General features: G+C 54.3%; 1 protein-coding gene across 1 annotated transcript in view; it reads left to right on the top strand.

Moving 5' to 3' along the window:
* ATP2B2 (ATPase plasma membrane Ca2+ transporting 2) overlaps positions 1 to 16,262 on the top strand; it is a 156,931-nt gene extending 140,669 nt beyond the window's left edge. The window contains exons 19-24 of the mRNA XM_069560905.1: positions 2,496 to 2,709; positions 4,531 to 4,742; positions 4,883 to 4,990; positions 6,857 to 7,039; positions 8,763 to 8,849; positions 15,868 to 16,262. Coding sequence (XP_069417006.1) covers positions 2,496 to 2,709; positions 4,531 to 4,742; positions 4,883 to 4,990; positions 6,857 to 7,039; positions 8,763 to 8,849; positions 15,868 to 16,179 — 1,116 coding nt within the window. The 3' untranslated portion in view covers positions 16,180 to 16,262. The remainder of the gene's footprint in view (positions 1 to 2,495; positions 2,710 to 4,530; positions 4,743 to 4,882; positions 4,991 to 6,856; positions 7,040 to 8,762; positions 8,850 to 15,867) is intronic.
* The last annotated feature ends 6,191 nt before the right edge of the window (positions 16,263 to 22,453 follow it).

Below are 22,453 nucleotides of genomic sequence, written 5' to 3'. Positions count from 1 at the left end.
GGGGTCTACACGCCTTCAGGCAGCATAGACCACAGGATAGTACTGTGCACAGAAGCGTAGGAATATGTGATCCCAGACTCAGCCGGGGAGACACGTGGAAGGATCCACCCCAGAATGCGGATGGCCGGAAACCCATAGTGGTGAGATCCTTGATGAGGTTTGGCTTCCTCTGTTCCTTACTTGCCCAGAGTTTCTACCAGGAAAACTTTTTTTTTTTTTTTTTTTTTTGGTGGAGTTATTGAGACATACAGTACTTGCTTCAAGTAATGGTAAAAGGTGAAGAGAAATTGGGTGGTGGTGAAGAGAAATGGCATGGACCTAACAGAAGCAGAAGATATTAAGAAGAGGTGGCAAGAATACACAGAAGAACTGTACAAAAAAGATCTTCACGACCCAGATAATCACGATAGTGTGATCACTCACCTAAAGCCAGACATCCTGGAATGTGAAATCAAGTGGGCCTTAGAAAGCATCACTATGAACAAAACTAGTGGAGGTGATGGAATTCCAGTTGAGCTATTTCAAATCCTGGAAGATGATGCTATGAAAGTGCTGCACTCAATATGCCGGCAAATTTGGAAGACTCAGCAGTGGCCACAGGACTGGAAAAGGTCAGTTTTCATTCCAATCCCAAAGAAAGGCAATGCCAAAGAATGCTCAAACTACCGCACAACTGCACTCATCTCACACGCTAGTAAAGTAATGCTCAAAATTCTCCAAGCCAGGCTTCAGCAATACGTGAATCATGAACTTCCAGCTGTTCAAGCTGGTTTTAGAAAAGGCAGGGGAACCAGAGATCAAATTGCCAACATCCGCTGGATCATGGAAAAAGCAAGAGAGTTCCAGAAAAACATCTATTTCTGCTTTATTGACTATGCCAAAGCCTTTGATTGTGTGGATCATAATAAACTGTGTAAAATTCTGAAAGAGATGGGAATACCAGACCACCTGACCTGCCTCTTGAGAAACCTATATGCAGATCAGGAAGCAACCGTTAGAACAGGACATGGAACAACAGACTGGCTCCAAACAAGAAAAGGAGTATGTCAAGGCTGTATATTGGCACCCTGCTTATTTAACTTCTATGCAGAGTACATCATGAGAAACATTGGGCTGGAAGAAGCACAAGCTGGAATCAAGATTGTCAGGAGAAATATCAATCACCTCAGATATGCAGATGACACCACCCTTACAGCAGAAAGTGAAGAGGAACTAAAAAGCCTCTTGATGAAAGTGAAAGAGGAGAGTGAAAAAGTTGGCTTAAAGCTCAACATTCAGAAAATGAAGATCATGGCATCTGGTCCCATCACTCCATGGGAAATAGATGGGGAAACAGTGGAAACAGTGTCAGACTTTATTTTGGGGGGGTCCAAAATCGCAGCAGATGGTGATTGCAGCCATGAAATTAAAAGACACTTACTCCTTAGAAGGAAAGTTATGACCAACCTAGATAGCATATTGAAAAGCAGAGACATTACTTTGCCAACAAAGGTCCGTCTAGTCAACGCTATGGTTTTTCCAGTGGTCATGTATGGATGTGAGAGTTGAACTGTGAAGAAAGCTGAGTGCCAAAGAATTGATGCTTTTGAACTGTGGTGTTGGAGAAGACTCTTGAGAGTCTCTTGGACTGCAAGGAGATCCAACCAGTCCATTCTGAAGGAGATCAGTCCTAGGTGTTCTTTGGAAGGAATGATGCTAAAGCTGAAACTCCAGTACTTGGGCCACCTCATGCGAAGAGTTGACTCATTGGAAAAGACTCTGATGCTGGGAGGGATTGGGGGCAGGAGGAGAAGGGGACGACAGAGGATGAGATAGCTGGATGGCATCACTGACTCGATGGACGTGAGTTTGGGTGAACTCTGGGAGTTGGTGATGGACAGGGAGGCCTGGCGTGCTGCGATTCATGGGGTCGGAAAGAGTCGGACACGACTGATCGACTGAACTGAACTGAACTGAAAGAGAAATTGGATGGTAGTGAAAAGGGGGCAGGGTGCCAGGCATTGTTTGTGAGACAGGAGAAGCCCGAGTCATTGACTCACTGATGGTTGAGGGGAAAGAGGCAGCAGGAAGCAGGGGAGCTGGGGTCTGTGTGGAAGATGCTTGTGGGGGCTCTTGACCTGAGCCTGGATGAGAGACATGGCCAGTGGGGGCTGGAGGGCAGGAGTGCAGATGGCGGGGGTGTGGCTATATTGACAAAGCGCTGGGTGTGGAAGTGGTAGCCAGGATGCCTGGGGCTTGATTTTTCTCCCTGGGGGAGAAGACAGCGCTGAGCTGGGTAGGGCTGCGTGGTTCTCCACGGAAGGCCTCGCAAACCTACTCAGCACCCACTCTGGAACCCTGGGGTGGGCTGGCCAGCCAAGGGAGACACACTGGCAGAGCCGGCCTCAAGGGGAGCTGTGTACCCACGCCAGGCACATCAGGGCAGTGGGTGGCCAACCTCCCATGATGAATATCTGGGAACTATTCATCACTACCGTCTCACCCGTGGTCCCCAGGACTCCCCGCTGAAGGCTGTGCAGATGCTCTGGGTGAACCTCATCATGGACACGTTTGCCTCCCTGGCGCTGGCCACTGAGCCACCCACCGAGACCCTGCTCCTGAGGAAGCCGTATGGCCGCAACAAGCCCCTCATCTCTCGGACCATGATGAAGAACATCCTGGGCCATGCCGTCTACCAGCTCACCCTCATCTTCACCCTGCTCTTCGTCGGTGAGTCCCCTGCCTTGCCCACCCAGGACTCCATGGCCCAGACCCGGCCGCTCTGGACTCCCAGTCACCCGCCTGTTTGCTGAGGAGGTAATGGGGACCCAGAGAGGTGAAGTTAGTGGCTTGGGGTCACACAGCAAATCTTGGGTAGAGCCAGGCCCTGGCCCAGGTCTGACAACCCCAAAGACTAGGCTTTTTCCTCTGATGACAGCTCTGGACACTGTGTATACACTGCGCAAGGCAGGGCTTCATGCCAGCCCCCCAGGAGCCTGAGACACCAGGGGGAGTGACCGGCCCCTGCTCTCATCTCTCCCACACTTGACCTTGCCCCGTAGAAGGCTCCTCACCAAGGCCTCCTGGAGAAGAGCCACACACCTGCCTATAAGCCAGCTGTTTTCTTGGGCACCTGTGCCACCACCCCCATGACAAAGAGGCACCAGGGACAGAGAGGGGAGGTGACTTGCCCGAGGACATGCAGCCAGCCTGAGGGGGCACCTGGGCTGAGAAGAGACCTGGCTGGAACTCAGATTGGCCTGGCTTCCAGGGTGCTTCCAAGGTGATCTGACCCCTGACACCTGGAGGTGCCCAGAGGCAGGTGGATGGTGGCCCAGGGTCACACAACAAACTGGGGCCAGTGGGATTCCCCAGATCCCTGAGCTGGGCTTTCAACGCCAGTGAGCCTGGGTGGGGTTGGAGCATGAGCCCATTTCTCAAAGGGCAGTTCTTATTTGTTGTGCTGGCAGGATAGTTGTAAAGATGATTGTGAGAAGCCTTAGAGGATGTTCGGGAATGCAGAGCTAAGAGAGACTCACAGAGAAAGCTGTCGGTTGGGGAAGAAAGCAGGAGAAGGCCCCTGGTTTACTCGCTGGCTTCCCTACGTGAGCATCTGCTCTGGGTGCTTCTGGGTTCAGCTAGACTCTCACCGTCAGAAAACCCCACAAGCCCTCCCGGCACCAGCTTGTGCAGCTTTGCCAAAGGACACAGGATGGCATCAGGCATGCCGTGGGTGGTGTCTGCAGAGCAGCCGGGAGCTGTGTTGCCCCCACCATATGACAGCCCCCGTGGTGTCATTCTCAAAGAATGAGGCCACCTGGGTGGGTCTGGAGCCAGCCCGGCCTGGAAGGCTCAGCATCCATATAGGAACTGGTCTCTCTTGTAACAGCCCCTTGAGCTCCCAGAGGTCTCCACAAGCACATGCTCAGTTACAGGCAGCCACACTTTGGGGGGAACCCAAAGCTACGGCTTCCGTGGTGGCTCAGACAGTAAAGAATCTGCCTGAAATGCAGGAGACCTGGGTTCAGTCCCTTGGTCAAGAAGATCCCCTAGAGAAGGGAATGGCTACCCTCTCCAGTATTCTTGCCTGGAGAATTCCAAGGACAGAGGAGCCTGGCGGGCTATAGTCCATGGAGTCTCAGAGAGTCAGACACAACTGAGTGAGGAACAGCACAAGCGCAGAAAGCCAAGGCCTCTCGCCAAATGTTCCGAGGCCATGCCCTGTCCTCCCAGTCCAGAGGAGTTTGCCGACCAGGGGCCGCTTTTTATAAGTCCTGTTGCCTGGAAGCACAGCTGGCCTCCCGCCTTTATCAGATTTCCTCAAAAAAGTGGAAGAAAGTTCACCCAAGGCACTTGGCCCCTAAGGAAAGGGTACTGTTACCCCTTCACTTACACCCCATGGCGCAGGCCCACCTAGCCCCCCAGTGTCCAGAGAGTGCCTCCTGCATCTGGGTGACCCTCCTGGCTGCTCAGAAGAGACCTCCGCACAGGGCCAGGCGTCCCCCCAGTCCCGACCTTCAGCCCGGCTCCTGCCCTCTCCCGACTTGGCAGGCGAGAAGATGTTCCAGATCGACAGCGGGAGGAACGCACCCCTGCACTCACCGCCCTCCGAGCATTACACCATCATCTTCAACACCTTCGTCATGATGCAGCTCTTCAACGAGATCAACGCCCGCAAGATCCACGGCGAGCGCAACGTCTTCGACGGCATCTTCCGGAACCCCATCTTCTGCACCATCGTGCTGGGCACCTTTGCCATCCAGGTACCAGGCCCCCATGCTGGCCTGGCTGGCGGGGGGCAGCAGCGGGCAGCCGGAGCCCCTCGGCAGTGCCATGGGAGTCCAGACCTCTGCGCTGGCCCCTGATGGCCTTTCTGCCTCTCTCTCCCCCCTTTCCTCTCCAGATAGTGATCGTGCAGTTTGGGGGGAAGCCCTTCAGCTGCTCCCCGCTGCAGCTGGACCAGTGGATGTGGTGCATTTTCATCGGGTTAGGAGAGCTCGTCTGGGGCCAGGTGAGTACTGCAGGTGGGCAGCGCAGGAGGGGCCTCTCGGCAGGGACGCCCCGGAGACAGCACTGGCCGGGGGACTCCAGGATCCTCTCCCATAGGTCCCGGCTCCTGCAAGGACTAGCTGTCTGGCCCCCATTTCTGGGGGCTGGAGCAATGGGGGTTGACCCTGGCCTCACATGATGGTCATCTGGGTATCGCCACTGTGATTTTTGCTTCCATCTGTATACTGCCGAGGGGCTTCCCAGGTGGTGCTGGTGGCAAAGAACATACCTGGCAACGCAGAAAAATGCCAGAGACGAGGGTTCACTCCCTGGGTCGGGAAGGTCTCCTGGAGGAGGGCGTGGCAGCCCATCCTAGTATTCTTGCCAGGAGAATCCCATGGACAGAGAAACCGGGCCCGTGGGCTACATACAGTCCATGGGGTCTCAAAGAATCACACACAACTGAAGCGGCTGAGGACACACGCATGCACACACATACCACTGATCCTGTTATTTGATATTTTCTTTTAATCCTGTCTGAAATTCATTTCAGAAGGCAACTTATATTACTAATATGATTGGAAAATAAGTATTATTTGTCATAAACAGAAGCTGACCAAAAAAAAAAGTAACTAGACCAATGTTATTAAAGTCTAACTAGATGTCATGGCCAGCCAAGGCTCAGAGCCTGAGGCGGCCAGTCGCAAAGGGTGTCACAGGGGTTGTGACGCCCAGCAGAAGCTCCTGCAGAGAGCTCTGAGGGAATGTAAGAGGGGTGATCTCTGCTGCATCGTGGCGCAGTGCCTGCAGCCATCCGTGACCCTCCGAGGCTCTGGGGAACCCTGGGCTGGATCCTCTCCAGAACATTCCCCCACCAAGCCACATGCACACGCACACATGCACCATCGCGAACTCACAGCTTGCAGCTCAGAGGACATGGTGTCTGGAGCTGGATCTAGGCAGAGGGCCCCAACAGACCTAAGACATTGGTCTTGCATTCAAGCTGTTTCCGGGCTAAAGTGGGAAACTCCAGTGACAGAAATTAACTAGAAGGTCAACAAGGAATTTTAGTTTCACTCAAAATAACCTTCTTTAAACTTCAGAGTATCTTTGGAGAGTTGATAAACTAGATTTGACTTAGCAAGCCCATTCCCGGGGCACCCTTGAGCCTGGACATCTTTGTCTCATGAGGGTCTGCTCCCTCAGGGAGCCCTTGGCGTCTGGATGAGCTGATTCCTGACCCCTAAGGACAATGCCACCTCAGACTCCCAGGGAACCCCTGAGAGTATCCAGGCCAGCCCCTCTCTGTCCGTAGAGAAGATGTAAGGGGCCTCTGACCCCAGCCACCTCAGTTACCCCATAGGGCCTGCCACCCAGGCCTCAGCCCTACGGACAAGCCCTTTGGAGGAAGAGTAAGAAGGAAGACATAGCCCCCTCCCATATTGCCTTCCCTTCCAGGAGGGCAGACATTCCAAGAGTCTCCCCACATTCACTGCCCCCAGGCACCTAAGCTCCGAGCCCCTGTTGCCCAGGGTTGGGCACCCCAGGGACCTCAGGAAGAATAAGCCAGTGACTTAGACACACCATCTCCAACTCTGAGAACTGCCCCCCAGCTTTCCAGAAGGGAAAGCTAGAGCTCAGAGGGGTCACATGACTTGCCCAAGGTCGCGTGACCAGTGAAGTCTGGGGGAGTCAAAGGCACGTGTGTGTCCAGCTCCCAAGATTTCCCACCGCGTCCTGCAGACTCTGGATGAGCGAGGGAATTAGAAAGAAATCTAAAGATTGGGTTGGGGAAGTGGGGAGGTGAGTTGAGGGTAACTAGGTGAGTGAGTGACAGGAGCTGGCCCCCTCCGCTGCTGCTGACACTAATGGCTGGGCCCCTCTGCAGGTCATCGCCACCATCCCGACCAGCAGGCTCAAGTTCCTCAAGGAGGCGGGCAGGCTCACGCAGAAGGAGGAGATCCCCGAGGAGGAGCTCAACGAGGACGTGGAGGAGATAGACCATGCCGAGCGCGAGCTGCGGAGGGGCCAGATCCTGTGGTTCCGAGGTCTGAACCGGATCCAGACGCAGGTATGGGCGGCTCCCGGGCCAGGTGGGCGGTGATGGAGATGAGGGGCGGGCCCAGACCCCACCCTCTGATCAGCCTGGGGTACCCACGCTCTCCGCGTGCACTCTCCCTAGCTGTGCGAGGGAATGTCCCACCTCCCCCATCCACTGGGCGAGGGGGTCACACCAGGGTCAAGCCCACAGTGGACTTTGTGGGGAGGGGTGGCTCTGAGGGCCAATGAGTGGGGGCTCCCTTCAGGGCTGTTGGGGGGCGGTGGATCAGGGCTGCCGGGCGGGCACCAGGAGGCCACGAGGGCGGCTTGAGGCCAGGGAGGGCCCCAGATTCTCCCGGCCAGGGGCTCAGCCCTGAGGCCCGGCTCTTCTGCGCATGCACGCACAGCTTCCTCCTGGGGTTGGGTGGGGGGTGCTTCAGGCACTCCCCCAGCCCCCACTGGGGCATTGAGTCAGTTTTGGGGAACAAAGTTCGGTTTTAAAACACACACTGCAAGGACACTGACGCAGAACACTGCGCGGGATGTGTGTCCAGCCAAGAGCAGATTTCTTCCCCAGAACAGAGCCTGCCACCAGGCAACGCACGCCAAGACGGTGCGGCCCCTACACTCACAGCATCCCTCTCCCTGGGTCAGCGTTACAGTTCCCAGGGTGCTTTCACAGCCCTGTGTGGCGAAGAACAAAGAGACCCAGAGACCAAGACTGGGGCAGTCAGTCTCCTGCCTAGCCAGCCTGGGAAGGTCATGGCGCCCCACCCCACCCCCGCACCCTCTGGGAAGCCTGTCAGAGGCCCCTGGCCTCCAGCTCGCAGCCCCACATGGCCAACCACTGCATTTCCACCCATTTGCAACACAAACAAATCACCTGGCCTGCCTCACCCTGCACAGGGTGCTGTCCCAAACATCTCCTGGGCCTTTCCAGCCCCCCACCTAGCTTTAGGGGTAACTGATGCTCGGGAGACAGCCCTTTGTGAGTGCTGGGTTCAGGGAGCAGCTTGCAGACTCAGAGCCTCCTGACGACCAGCACTGTGGGCTCTGGAACTAGCCCTTCTGGTGGCCCCTGCCGCCCCCCACTGCTCCCGAGGGCTGGCAGCTGTCACACAGAGCCCTGGTGCTGACCCAGCCCGACCACCAAGGCCTTCAGGAGGACTCCAAGGACTGTAGTTTCTTGAGTGGGCACGAGTCCCCTCCAGCCTGACTCTTACAGACCACTAAATGGGTCAGTGCTTTGTCACAGCTTAGCCCTGCCAGGTAGGTTGGTGGCATCGCCACTTCTGAAGGACAAGAAACTGCCTCCGGGCAGTGACCTGTCCAATGTCACCTAGCTCGTACATGACAGAGCAGGTATCTGGGCCAATGTCGGTCCTCCCCGGAGTCCCCTCCTCACCACTCCAGCTCCACGCATGGTCCCAGGGGCTGAGCACCCCCTCTGCCTACAAACCCCACGTTTAACATCCCCCCCAGGCCCGCCCCAAGCCCACCGGCCCCCCGGCCGCTAGCGCAGTGCTGCTGCCGGGCCCTGGGTCTCCCCGCTCTCCCCGGGCCCCGGGAAGCCCAGGTGCCCGACTGAGCAGACGTCTCTCAGAGCCTTGGACGTGTCTGGTATTGTCGTCTTGGTGTAAGTGGCGTGTCGTCTTGCCGTGGCTGCGGCTGTCCTCGTGGCGTGGCGCCTGTCAGTCGTGAAGCTGTCGTGTCCGTTCTCTTCGCAACTTGCCTCGTTCTCTCCTCCGTTGCAGATTGAAGTAGTCAATACTTTCAAGAGCGGGGCCTCCTTTCAGGGGGCCCTGCGGAGACAATCCTCCGTCACCAGCCAGAGCCAGGACGTAGCCAATCTCTCTAGCCCTAGTCGAGTGTCGTTGTCCAATGCTCTTTCCTCTCCGACCAGCCTTCCTCCTGCTGCAGCTGGGCGTGAGTGTGACCCCCTTACCGCCTCGGGAGCCGCCACTGCCAGCGCCGCGGGGGGCAGGCGGGCAGGGGCTGGGGGGCAGCCAGCCGCTCATGGTTAGGCCCAGGGAGCTGAGGGGCCCCGGCCATTGAGGAGGAGGGTCCCAGATGATCAGCCGACCACAGCCAGGCACAGGGTGGCAGTCCCTTGGCGGGTCAGGGGCGTCTGGAGTCAGGGTCAGGGGTTACCCACCAGGCCGTCGTGGGGTCGGGAGGGTCACGAGTGGTCAGTCTGGGTCAGTCAAAGGAGCACCGTCACTCAGGGAGGTTTCAGTGATCGAATGGTCACAGTCCCTCATAGGGTCACAGAGGCCAAGTGGGGGTGCAGTCAGCTGGGGGTATGAGGTGTCCCAATCAGTGTAGGGTCAGGAAAAGCCTGGCTTATGAGGGTCAGAGTTGGCCAGGAGATCACAGTCTTGCAGTCGAAGTCAGGCCAAGGGTCACTGTGGGTCAAGGGAGAAAAGGCTCTCGGGTCCCGGTCGGCCACAGCGAGGCCCCCCCAGAGGGTGCGCTGGAGGTCAGGGATCACGTTGGTCAGGGCACCCGGGCCCCGCGGGGATTGCAGCCCTGGGCCCCGCCGTGCAGACCCTCCGTCCTCCGCCCTGTGCATCTGACAGCCCCGGCTGCCTCGTGTACTCTCCTCCCGGCAGCAGGGCTTGGAGCACAGTGAAGGCCTGAGCCCTCCCTGGAAGGGACAAGGCGCCTGACCCCATTCCCCTTGACCTCAGCAGAGAACGGCGCGGTCTCATCTGGGCTGGCTGCCGGCAGGCTCGTGGACCTGGTCCGACCCTCAGCTTCCTCCTTCCTCATCGAAGGGGCAGCCTAGGAGTCTGAGCCCCTCCGTCAGCTTCCTCCCACGAGCTCATCTCCTTATACCATGGCTTCCGCCCAAGGTCACTCATCTCTGGCCTTGTCTAGATCTTTCTGAACCCCCCCAATGGCCTCGGGCCCCAGAGGGCACGAGAAGATTCTGTTTACCACCTGCCTCCCTTCCCTGGTCTCTAGTCAGCCCCTCCCAACCACGGGGGAGCTGCAGTCTGGTCCTCTCTCTCCCAGCTGTGTGCTCACTCCCAGCCCTTGGGCTTCTTTCATGAGACTCCAGGCCTCGTCTCTTGTAGTTTATAAGGAGCCTCTACCCTCTTCTAAGCACAGAAGACCCAAAACACACATCCTCTGCCACCAGGCAAGAGAGGACTGTGTGCTGGGTGGGCACGATGCTGCCCGAGCCCTCAGGCAGGAGGCGCAAGTCACAGGGTGCTGTTGATGGTATGTCCCACGAACCCTTCCGTGGGTGCAGTCCCACCAGGTACGCGAGATGACAGGAGGCATGCAGAAACGAGGCAAAACCCTGTCCTGGTTCATCAGCATGAAAACACAACGATGGGGAAACCAGAGGAGCCAAGATGAAGTGGGGCCATTTGAGCAGATGGTGCCTGAGCCTCGTTTCCAGGAGGCCTTGTCACCGGAAGTCAGTGCCAGGCTCTCTCTGGGCAGAAGGCACTTTGATCCCCCCCGCTTCTCCCTTCACACCAGAGAGGCCCCGCCTCAGCGGGAGGCCCGCACCCATCAGCCCTACCTGCGTCAGCCAAGCTGTGGCCTTGCTCAGCGGTGCCTCCTACCTCCAAACATGGAGACCAGAAGTGCTCGGGGCTGGACAGCCAGTGGGAAGTCCCTTTCTGCCCATTCCCTCGTCCCTCCTGCGTCCCTCCAGCAGGTCTGACTGCCAGGAGGTGGCCTCCAGGTCCAGTCCTTTGTCCTCCCTGGCTCGGTCTCTTTCTTGCAGCGTGGCGCCCTGCTCATCCTGGCCAGCATGGAGCTCACAGTGCTCCGGGCCACCCCGCAGCCTCTCACTTGTTCGGCCTCGCATCTTAGCTCTCACGGTCTCGAGGAAAGCACAGTCGTCTCGAGTCCTTTCTCCTGTTCTTTATAAAACCACTCAGTAAGGCCAGTCCTGGGCCAATTGGTTCTCAACACTCTTCCTTCAGAGAAATGCCCATCTCCAGCTGCCCTTCGCTCCCTTTCTCTAAGGCAGCTTCCTTTCAGGCCAAGTTGATCCCTTTACCCCATGAGGTGACCCAGCTTTGGAACAGCTTTTGAGAAGGAGCCTACAGGTCTTGCCCATGACCCGTCATTTTTTCAGAGGACCCTAAATGGGCTGCTCAAGCATGACTCCCTCACCCAAGCACCATCCTGCATCTCTCCAGGCATCACGCCTCCTTAGGGGTCTTGCATTCTTACCTGTGATTGTAGAATCCAGCCTGTGACTCTGGGTCCCTGCTGGGACCTTTTCTTGAGCACCAGGTCTCCAAAAAGCCTGGACATCCCCCTGCACGAGGGTACTTGTTCCAAAAGAGATCAAAGCCTTTGTGGTCTCAACACACAGATTTAGGTCAACACAGTCATGACGTAAACTCTAAATATATACTCCTTAGTTTCTCCTTTGGTTGAATAGTTTCTATAGTCATGTTGCCTCCTCTGGTCTCTAGGGACTCCAGGAGCCCTCTGGGTACCAGGCGGGTCCCTCCAGAAGCCCAGAGGCTCTCTTGGCACAGGGTGTGAAGCAGGTGGCCAGGAAGCAGGGCCCCACACGGGGTGGATGGAGAGATGGGTTGCCCCTGCCTCCTCCGACCAGGATCCCCCCCCACCAGGACTCTGGGTAAAAGAAGGTGCCTGCTGAGGCAAAGAGCACCTGGGCTTTCTGCACCTCTGTTGCTGTTCAGTCCCTCTCATGTCCGACTCTTTCAACCCCACAGACTGCAGCACCCCAGGCTTCCCTGTCCTTCACCACCTCCGGAGTTTGCTCAGACTCATGTCCATTGAGTCAGTGATGCCATCCAGTCTTGGAAGGAGTCCAACCATGGTCCCCTGGACCATCAGAAGTGACCACAGAGACCTAGGGGAGGGCTGTGAGTGTGAGGCTGACTTCTGGAACACCCCCAGCAAGTCACACATCCCTCCCCCAGCACCACTGTGAGACAGAGGGGCCCCAGCAGACGGATGCCCTGCGGTGACCGGAGAGCATGGTCAGACTGACATGCAAATGATCAGAAGGAGACTCTGGCCCATGACCTCACTTTCCTCTTCTGATTCACTCAAAAGCGAGTTTCTCACCCAGAAACTTAATGGCACGCCCCTAATACTTGAGCCTCACCCACTGTTTTCCAAAGCACTTGCCCACATCCTCCTCTCCACATGCACCTCACAACTGAAATGGAAAGAGGGAGAACCTGCCAACACCTCCATTTACGGGAGCGAGTCTCTGAGGCTCAGAGAAGTGGCCTGACTTGGCCAAGATCACACAGCACGTGAGTGCCAAGAGACCTGACTCCAGAGTCCCCCGTTTTCCCCACCACCCGCAGCATTGCCAGACAAGCCCACAGAGGTTGAGTTTCCACTATGGAACCAGTACCCACGCCCGCAGCCACATGCAGTGAAAAGCAGCCAGTGCTCTGGGGGCCAAGGGGCCAGGGAAGCCATTCCTCCTCTGGAGATTTCCATCAGCCTGGCAGTGACTGCGGCAGGGGCGTCCTCCCATCAGCGATCAGGAACAGAGTTAGCATTCAGGTCTAGGATGCAAGGCCAACCTCCACGGCTCCTCTCTCTCTTACTCCCGCAAATTCCTAACCCATCTCAGGCCGTCTTCATATTTAGCAATTTCGTAGCATGCTCTACGTTCATGAGTGAAGTTCCTGTTCCTTCGAACCAACCAGGCCCAGAGCATCAGACTCCTAACCCCAGACCGGCCACTTTACCAATGCCTTCCCAGTCTAGAGAGGGCATGCCCCCTCCCAGCCCCCTTCAGATTTCAGGCTTTGAGGACTGCTAGGATGAGGAGTCTGCGTCTCTTAGATGGGGGATGAAGGAGAAGGGAAGGAAAGGAAGCCGGAGCTCTCATTAGCATCCTGGTAACTAATTTAGTGCTACCTTGGGTTGGCGAGAAAATGGCTTGCTTCTGGTTGGGGGTGGGGGGGAGCCCAGACCTCTCCGCTGTCTGAATATTCCATGTGTTTGTTTCCCTAGAGGGCTAGAGAACCCTGGACACAGAGTTCAGCAAGAGAGAGTGAAATTAAAAGAGGTTGTGAGTCTTTAACCTTGAGCCTGAAATGAATGTGAATCAACCCCAGACTCTTGGCTTCCTTGAAGCCGGGTAAACATTCGAGTATGTCCAACCCACCCCAGACCGGGACCTATGCATTTCCTTTAGAGCACCCCGCCTCCCCACCCCTTTGTGCTGATGAAACCAAAACATCTGAAGACCCCAGACCCTTCCTCTCTTCCCCCTCACCCCACGTCCCAGGGCAGCTTACGCCAGCAAAGGCCCATCCCCAGGGCAGGCAGGGAAGGGGAGACGGAAGAGCTTTTCTTCTTCCCATACTGTTTTCCATTTCAGCCGCGAGAGATCCGCAGTGGAGACTTGAAACGGCCGTGGCGGGGTGTCCCGGAAAGTCTTGTCCCCACAGTCTTTGTCCAGAGCAGTTCATTCTTTCTGTCGTCTCCATTCCAGGGGGAGGGCGAGGGGCCTGCATCTCATTGTGTGTCGTCCCCTCCACGTTGTCAGTTACACAACAGGGTCCTGCCACCATCCCTCCTCCTCCACCAGGCGCTCCCCGGCTGGCGTCTCATTGCAGCTCAGCCTCCGAACACTCTGGGCATGGGGCTGAGCAGCTACAGCGGTCATTACTGTCCCCATTATACAGTTAGGAAGACTGAGGCCTGCAACATCTTTTTTGTTGTTTTCACTTAACCAAGGGAGTAATGGCCCAGTTATCAGGAGGCCAGAAGACTGCATAATCTCTACAGAGCCACAGATAGGGTATCCAGGGAGAAAGACGTCTCTGAACAGCCACATGGCCATCATGGAGGGCCAGCACTAACGCATGGTGTCTGGCTGGCTCTTGCTTAGCACCCAATGCCTCTTACTGAAAACAGGATCCCACCAGGCAGATTTCCAGAATCCCCAGCCCAACAGCACAAAAGAAGGACCAGGGACAGAGGTGGTTTTGAGAAGATGAGGAAGAGTCAGAACTAGTAAGTGATGGCTGGCAGCAGAGGAGAAAAATTTTTTTAAAAAATCAAAACTTTGGAGTCGTACACAATACCAAGAGGGCTCACTGATAAACTTAAATTCTCTGTGTTCTCTAAATTAGAAGGCAGAGGAGCTTGTGATGTGCTTTGCAAAGACTCCTCTCTGAAATAGTCAAGTAAACCCTGAGCTATGACACTTAAAACCATCAGCCACAGTCATCATGAAAAGTCACTTCCATGGACAGGGCTTTCCCACCACGCACCCCACCAACCTGGGTTTAGTGCCACAAATCCCGGGATCGCAAGGGCCTTCCCACACCCACCCTGTCCGGTCCTCTGCCCCCAACCCCCAGGCCTGTGATGTGGGGGCAGGAAGGCTGAGCTCTCCGGGTCAGCACCCCCACCTCCTCTGCTGAGGGTTGGCTCCCCCGAGGCATCATTGATGCCTGTTTCCCCCCCGCCTGCTGGCTCCGCTCTGAGTGGGGGCTGGGAAGAGAGGAGGAGGCACTTTTGTCCCTTCGGACCCTCACTATGCAGGCAGGGCTCCCCTCCCAGGAGTTCAGAGACGAGACCCTCTCTTCAAAGCGAGGGTTCCGTTGCTGTGCCCCCTGTGAGGTGGGACAGGGGGTGACCAGCCTGGTGGCGTGGCTCGCCCGCAGTCAAGGTGCCAGAAGTGGCAGAGCCGGGACACAGACTCGGGCCTTCCTGACTCCGTGTCCAGGGCTCTGTCCGCTGGCCCGGACGCCTCCGTGTCCGGCCTCCTTCTGTTCAGCAGGGAACCCAGCTTCCAACTGAGACCCAGACAAGGAAAGAACCCGGCTGTTCCGTGGCTTAGTTCCGAACCCTCTTAGAATCCTACCCAGGGGCTGAGTTGGCCCCTCTGATTCTGGCCTAATTTTTCGGTTTTGTGTTTTCAAAGCACAAATAAAGAAAGAAGGGAAAAAAAAAAAAAAGAAATCAGGGACCCCAAAGCCAACTCCAATGACTGGCCAGGGCTCTGAGTCTATACTCGAGTGTTTACCTCCCAAATGCATGAAGGAAAGAAGCGTTGGGTACAAACGACCTCCGTTCACATTGTGCAGGCTTCCAAGTGTAGCCGTGTGTCCGTCTGTGTGTGCCGTGTGGTTCCCGTCCCCCCACCGCAGCATGCTCCCGAGCCCCGAATGTCATCGGCCGCCGGCTCCTCCGCGCTTTCTGGCTGCCTCTGCTGCACCCCAGAAAGCCCCGAGTTGGCTTCGGTTTGCTTTGCTGCTTTGGTTCGATGTCCCCCTTCTCTGTCTGGCCCTCATGTGTCCCCCCTTTCATCCCGGCTCACCCAGCCATCTCTCATCTCCGTTCCTTGTGTGTGTGACGCGTTATCTGTTCCATGTCGTGTGGTTCCTTAACGGTGTGTGGTTTTTCTAAGATGAATTCTTTTTTTTTTTTTTTTTTTAACAAATAGCCTCCTTCTTCCTCCTTGATTCCCACCTGACCCCGCTACCCTTCTGCATGGTCGAAGCTCTGCTTTCCAGTTAACAAGGCTCAGTCTCTCACTAGGTCTGGGTGCCCACTGCAGAGGACTAAGCTCCTCCAACCACTGTTCCCCATCCTCTCTACGGCGGGGCTTCCTTCGTTCTGTCCTAATACTGTAGTCTGTCCCCAAACCGAGCAAGTAAAATCAAACAGAAAAGACCTCTCGGATGCACATAACCTGAGCCCCCTCCCTCTTCCATTCTTCCCGCTCCCGTCCGCGCTCACGACACCGTGGATTCCAGCCACCCGCTGTGCCCCGCCCCTCTTCCTCCCCACCCCCTCCCCCGAGCCCACCCCCGACCCCCAGAGCTTGACCACCGCGCCCCGGCGGTGCGCCTCACCCCAACGCTTCCCTTGCAGATCCGCGTCGTGAAGGCGTTTCGTAGCTCTCTCTATGAAGGTCTAGAAAAGCCTGAATCTCGAACCTCCATCCATAACTTCATGGCTCATCCTGAGTTCCGGATCGAAGATTCGCAGCCCCACATCCCCCTCATCGACGACACCGACCTGGAAGAAGATGCCGCGCTCAAGCAGAACTCGAGCCCGCCCTCGTCGCTCAACAAGAACAACAGCGCCATCGACAGCGGGATCAACCTGACGACCGACACAAGCAAATCAGCTACCTCTTCAAGTCCAGGGAGCCCCATCCACAGCCTGGAGACGTCGCTTTAGCTGAGGAACCCCCTCCCCCAACCAACCCCGCCGCCACACCACACCCACCCCCCACCCGGGCAGCCACCCATCCAGGCACCTGACTGACCCAAGCAGCAGCGAGCAACAGCAGGAAAAAAAAAAAAATACTGGCGAGAACACCGATTCCACCCAGCAGAGCCTTTTTTTTCTGGCTGTAATGCTGTTTGAACTCTTTTTCACCTTGAGGCGAGGGCGGGATCTCGTGGGGAGCGGGGCTTAAGGGAGTGAGCTGGGGTTTTCCCAGAGCTAGCCCTTCCTGGCTCCCGCCTGACATGGACCAGCCATGCCCCCTGCCCAGCGCCAGCCACATCCCTGCATGAATGTACTGCATACTTCTGGTCCTCCCCTGGTTTGGTTTTTGGGGGGTTGGGGAGGGGATTTGTTTTCTTTTGTTTTTCTTTTCTTAGGCGGGAACTGCAAAACAGACTCTTTTCTGAGATTATTTATCCAATCCACTGGTCTGTGAAGTTTTTGAGATGCTTGCATAGCATGGTCTCAGTTGTACAGGTTAATTTCACAACTTTTTGAAATTGCAGAGCTTAACTCGCCTGGTAAATTTGCACCAATGGAACCGAAGAACTTCAGACACTCACAAGGTTATATCCATTTCTTTGTATCTATATCAACGTATACTTCTCTGAGACTGTATACGTCCATATAGATAGGTAGATATATATATATATAAATATATATACATGGATATATAAAATTTTTTTTGCCGGCATGTTGCCTTGTTTCTGCTTAAATTGCTCTATTTTAACTTATTTATGTCCTAAAAGAAGAATGTAATTTGTTTACAAACCTGTAGATAACGTCTTCGGCTATTTGTATGGTTTAAGAACACTGGTGGCTGAGATGCTATAAAAACAGCTCAGCCTGGCAGACACCTCCCTGGGTTGCATCCTTGATGTTTTACAATAGCCATGCTCTGATTTTTTTTTTTTTTTTTGCCTGCTATTTCCGTTCGATAATGTCACTACCGTGGGAGGCAGGAGTCAAGTGTGAGCGGGTATCCATCCTGAGGGGTCCAACAGCGTGCTCGGTAGACAAAGGGGGAGGTGGAGAGAAGTCCTCGTGGGCTCCAAGCACTGATGGCCGGCCGGCCACAGGGCCGCGGGGTCCGCAAAGCACTGAGTGAAGACTCTCTCAATGAAACTCACTTGAGTTTACCAAGAGCACTTGCAACAGAGGTTCTCTCTGGCAGTGTCTGTGCAGAGACTGAGGTAGTGCGGCAATATTATAAATGATGTTGTGTTGATTTTTTTTTCAGTTAGTAATTTAGAGGCTTATTTCCTCATAGATTGCAGCAAATGCGCTGTTGGCATATTGGATGAGGATCATTAAGGCTTGCTGCTTTTATTTTTATTTTTGAAGAATAGCCTTTTTCTCTGCACTACTTAGATCCAAACAAACCTTATGATGTGTATATTGAGATGTATTCAGTGTGATTTTTTTTTTAAACCAAATCGTCTTCCTGTAGTCACAATATATACTGTAGCCTTTGAACAGCAAGTCTTGCTTTCCCAGACAGAAAGCCATTCTGAAACCCTGCAGTATCACAGGTGAGAAAAGGTGGTTATTTCTCCCCCGCCCCTGAGACAATAACAGCACTAGTAATCCCACTTAATAAGAGCTTATTTAATTGTATGTCAGCCTCTTAACTGCTAAGCACTTTGTGGGTATCAGCTTTTTTCATAAAAGAACTTTTGTATTGAATACAAAGTTTGCTTTGAGACTTTTCAGCATACGATCTTTTTCCATAAACTTGTACAGTGCAAAAGACATTTTGAATACCATGACCGATGATGTCCCATGCTTCAAGGAAAACCAAAACGCTTCCCGCCTCGCTTGCAAAATGCATTCTTCATACTGACCCTTCCCACGGTTGCTCTGTGTCAGCCCGGGCCCTTCCCTTCTCCAGGCCCAGAGAATTCTTCCACAAACAAGATTGAGAGCCACTCGGGAAAAGAGCCATAGTCAGCTGGGAGAGCGTGCGTCTGGACAGCTGTGGAGAAACCTGAGGGTTTGGGATCCCGAGACAGCCCATCCCACCTGGCAAGACCTTCCTGGAAGGAGGACCTTTTTTGAGCAAGAGCATCTCCTGAATGTCAAGAAGCATCTCTGAATGTAGCCAGCAGAGGGAACTGTGTCCCCCGAAGGGGTGACCAGCCCTCAGACATGTTTATTGGATTCCAAGACCAACACCGCCCACACCGCCCACTGCTCTCCTTCGAGAAAGACCTGCTCCTGTAGAACCTGGGGCAGCTTTGGAACGTGGTGTGTTTTTTCGTTTCTGTTGTTTTTTGTAGTTTCCTTTTTTGAGGTTCTCCATCTCCCCCTGTTTTCCAACCGTGTGTCCATGACCTCATTCCATGACACCAGGAAAGCCCGGCTTGCACGTGAGGTGTCCTCATTTGCAGCCAGGATGCAAGGGAAGCAGGAGGGGTCTCCCAGAGGGGGGCTCAGCTCCAGGGAGAACAGGGAGCCATGGAAACTAGAATGCCCCCACATCAGTACTGGTCTTTTCTTGTCAGGAATGATGGATGCACACACACACACACACACACACACACACACACACAGGAAATGACTGGTTTGTCAGAACTCACTATAGTACATAAAGCTTGCACTCGGCGTCCTATATCTAGCAGCATGGGGTACGTTTGGCAGTTCACCCCATTAGGGGGTAAATAATTTATGACCATTCATCTGTTTTTATGAATTTTTTTAATCTAGACAATAATTGTAAATAAAGAACTCACCATCTCTGTTCATTTAATACTATGCAATGGTGATGCTTTCAATTGCTGACTCTTCTGACTCCTGCAATGTGGTTCTGAAATGTCTGTGGTCTTAAAAGAAAACAAAACAAAACAAAACAAAAAGGCAAAAAACAACATCAAACAGAACACAGTGACTATATCCTCTGTAATATATACTTTTTTTAACTGATCAGGGACTGCACCATCCTCTTAGATTCCTGTCTGCCCTCTGGACAGGGGTTCCAGAAGGAGGTAGCAGACTCGGTTCTGAGGTCTAGGCTCACCAATCTGTCTCCCCCTCCACAGATGAGGGACGAGCAGCGGGCCCATTCAATGAGCCACCCATCTTTGGAGGTGGACAGGGAGGAAACTGAAGACTTTCCTTCCTAACTCAGCAGCAGCCTGGGTTGCTCCCACCAACCCCCCCATGGCCCCTTCTGCCCATGTCCCAACCAGAGCAGAGAGTGGACAAGAAAGAGGGGTCCCTGTTTCTGAGCACAGACCAATGACGGTGACTACGCTGGGGCGAGGATCCTGGACCTGTCTCAGCCCAGGCAGCCCAGTGATTGAACAGCCACCCTTCCTCCACCGCGTTGAAATTGCCCCTTTCCCACACCCTGGCAGCTTCGAGAGACTTGTATCTATTTCTGGAATTTCCCCTCTGGTCCCTCATCAGAGTGTCTCATCTGACCAGCCACCTAGTTTTAATTATTGTCACTTTATATGATGTTTTTATTATGTAGTGGGACAAATACCCTTCGTGCTTTTTTTTTTTTTTTTTGAGCAAAATTTCCTGGTTATTCTCTCACGTTTATTCTTCCAAGTAAACTTAAAATGTTGCCAAATCCTCCATCCTTCTGCCTTCCTCTCACCCCAAATATTGGGCCCTTTCATCACAGGTGCAAATGTCATGCCGCCATTGTAAGCACTGTCCACTCTGGCTCACTAGAGAGCCCTTTAAGGAGAAATAAGAAGGGCATCCTAGCTCTTGAGGGAAGCCTGATACTCCTCCCATCATCTCACCTGTCCCCTGAGCCAGGGTGTTGTCAGGAGAGGCCACTGAGCCCCCACCCAATATCAGTGTGGGCCCCCAAATCACCCATCTTGCCTGTGATGGGGTGGACCCTCCATCCGCCCCGGTCCAGGTGAGAAAGAAGGTTCTCTCCCAGACTCAGAGCTACCAGAATGTGTATCCCACTTGCCAGTTCTCTTCATGGAGAAATGTTTATTCCTGGTTCCTTTTCCTGAGCTGTTTTTGTGGGGAGGGGGGTCACCCCTTGGTCTTTATTGACAGTTTTCAGCAGGTCCCTGATAGGTCCTCCAGGATGTAGCCGTTTCTTGCCTGGACCTTCTCACCACCCTGACTCCCCCTAGTGGTTCTTGCTCTACTTGCAGGAGGCTGTCAAGTACACTGTGACATGCCTCCCAACCCCAGAGTCTCTCCAACAGGCCCCAAGATCCCACCATTAGAAGGTGTGGGGAGGGGAGGGGACGGGCTGCATTTCTCTGAAGGTTTTTGGGTCCTCCAGAGCCAAGGCCAAAATCAAACAATAGCGGAGAATCCCCAGGTCTTTCTCAAGTCCCAAAGCGAGCTCTCCTGATTTTGACATAAAGATCCTGTCCGCCCAAGTAGGGGAGGGGGAATCCCAAGCCCTGGGCATCAGCCATCACCCCCTACAATGAAAACAAGATATTTAAGGCTGCGTTGGGACCGCCCTTCTCGGCTCCCCCAAGTCTTGTAATGCCTGTGGTGCTCTCCCTCCCGACCTTTCCTCTCGGGAGGGTCGGTCGCCACACTTTGCTAACTCTCGTGTGCACATATTTTATACCAGAGTAAGCAAGGAAATGGTGCCGCCTCCAGCTTCCTGAGCTGCCCGGGCTCTGGGGGGCTCTGGGACAATCGGGGCTGGGAAGTGACTGTGTTCTTATTGTACACTCTTGATTTCTCTGTATCTCTGGCTTGTGCTCTTTGTAACTAATGGGATTTGTCTGCCTTTTCAACACTATACTGAGCAATAACAATAAATGCACACGTGGAAATGTAGACACGGTACACATCACAAGGCCTTTTTCCGCGGGATGGCTGGGTCCCTGCCCTCCGTGGACTTGAACTCAGAGGGAAACAGTGCCTGGAAGGGAAAGGCAGTTTACCTGAGGGTGTGCAGGGCAGGGGCAGTCTCCTCCTTCCACTGAATCACGCCTTCCTGTACCATTTGAGGGAGGCAAGTTCAGTGTTCCGTGAGTCATTAAACCTCCACGAGGAATAGCTGACAAGCCCAGATGGCCAGACTTTTGGGGGAAGAGACCTCGGGAGGACAAAGAGGTGGAGATCCAGGTTCTAGGGGGTCAGGGCACCAAGGAAAGAAAGCTAACAGTGGCCTGACTTGGGGTCTGGGATTAACCAGAGGGAGGTGACGGGAGATATGGACAAAGGATGTAGGTGTCATCCCCTCCTGGGGACAGGGAGATGCAGAAGGGAGCCTGGAACACTAAGAGTCTGAGCTTTGCACACCTCTGGTGAACATTAGCAAAGAACGGGAATGTGCCCAGATCAAGAGACAGGCTGAGGGTCACACGTGCACACACACGCACACACAATCCCAGCTCTTCTCAGGGGACTCCCAGAACAAGCACCACAGGTCCAATCAGCTTCCAAACCCAAACCCAGTTTCACATCCAAAGGTCCATTTACTCCCAGCATCAACCTTGCAGAGAAGGTTTCATTACAGTTTCCACCTAACAGAAGAGACAACAGTTCAGAGAGGTGAAGGGTGTGCCCACCTAGTAAGCAGGAGATACAGTATTGATACCTAGCAATCTTGATGCCAGGGTCGGCACTCAAAACTTTTCAGTCCCACCAGCAAATACCTTAATGAATAGGATACAGGTGCACTGTTTCTCCCAAATCCTCAGTCTCTCAGACTGCAATGCCAACACCAGGGAATCCCCTATGCCCCATGCATTGTGTTTATATCTAATGTGTCATTGTCCTCATCTTATACTCAAGGAAAATAGGGCTCAGAAAGAAGCGATATGATTTTATCACTCAGAGAATCAGTAGTACATCTACAGATTTGAGATCAGGAACTGTCCCTGGAAGAACAGGAGACCCAAGATTCCCCCCCCCCCCCACCCGTTTTGTTCCCTGCAACATTTTTTTCCATCATAAACAGCAGTCCTCAAACCCTTGGAATATTTCCCCATTAGAGGGAAATTGCAGGTCTTGAAAGCTGGGGTGGGGGTACAGTGTGAGTTGCAATCTGGAGGTCCAGCCCTGAGTTCTGTAAGACCCCACTCTCCGGCCCTCTCTCCCAGCTCCTTGATGGTTCGTCACACCCTCTGGGGTCTTAACATCATCCCTCCAGCAGGGACCATCTTCTGCTAGGACAGTTCCCTCCAGTTTCAGGAGAGGAAACAGGGACTCTGACTCATCTAAGGGGCGTCTAAGTTCCATCCTGGGTCACTGAACTCCTAAAAAGCCACGAGAAGCC

The sequence above is a fragment of the Ovis canadensis genome, chromosome 19 (assembly GCF_042477335.2).
Source record: "Ovis canadensis isolate MfBH-ARS-UI-01 breed Bighorn chromosome 19, ARS-UI_OviCan_v2, whole genome shotgun sequence".
Taxonomy (NCBI): Eukaryota; Metazoa; Chordata; class Mammalia; order Artiodactyla; family Bovidae; genus Ovis; species Ovis canadensis.
This window is presented reverse-complemented; position numbering and strand designations above follow the sequence as displayed.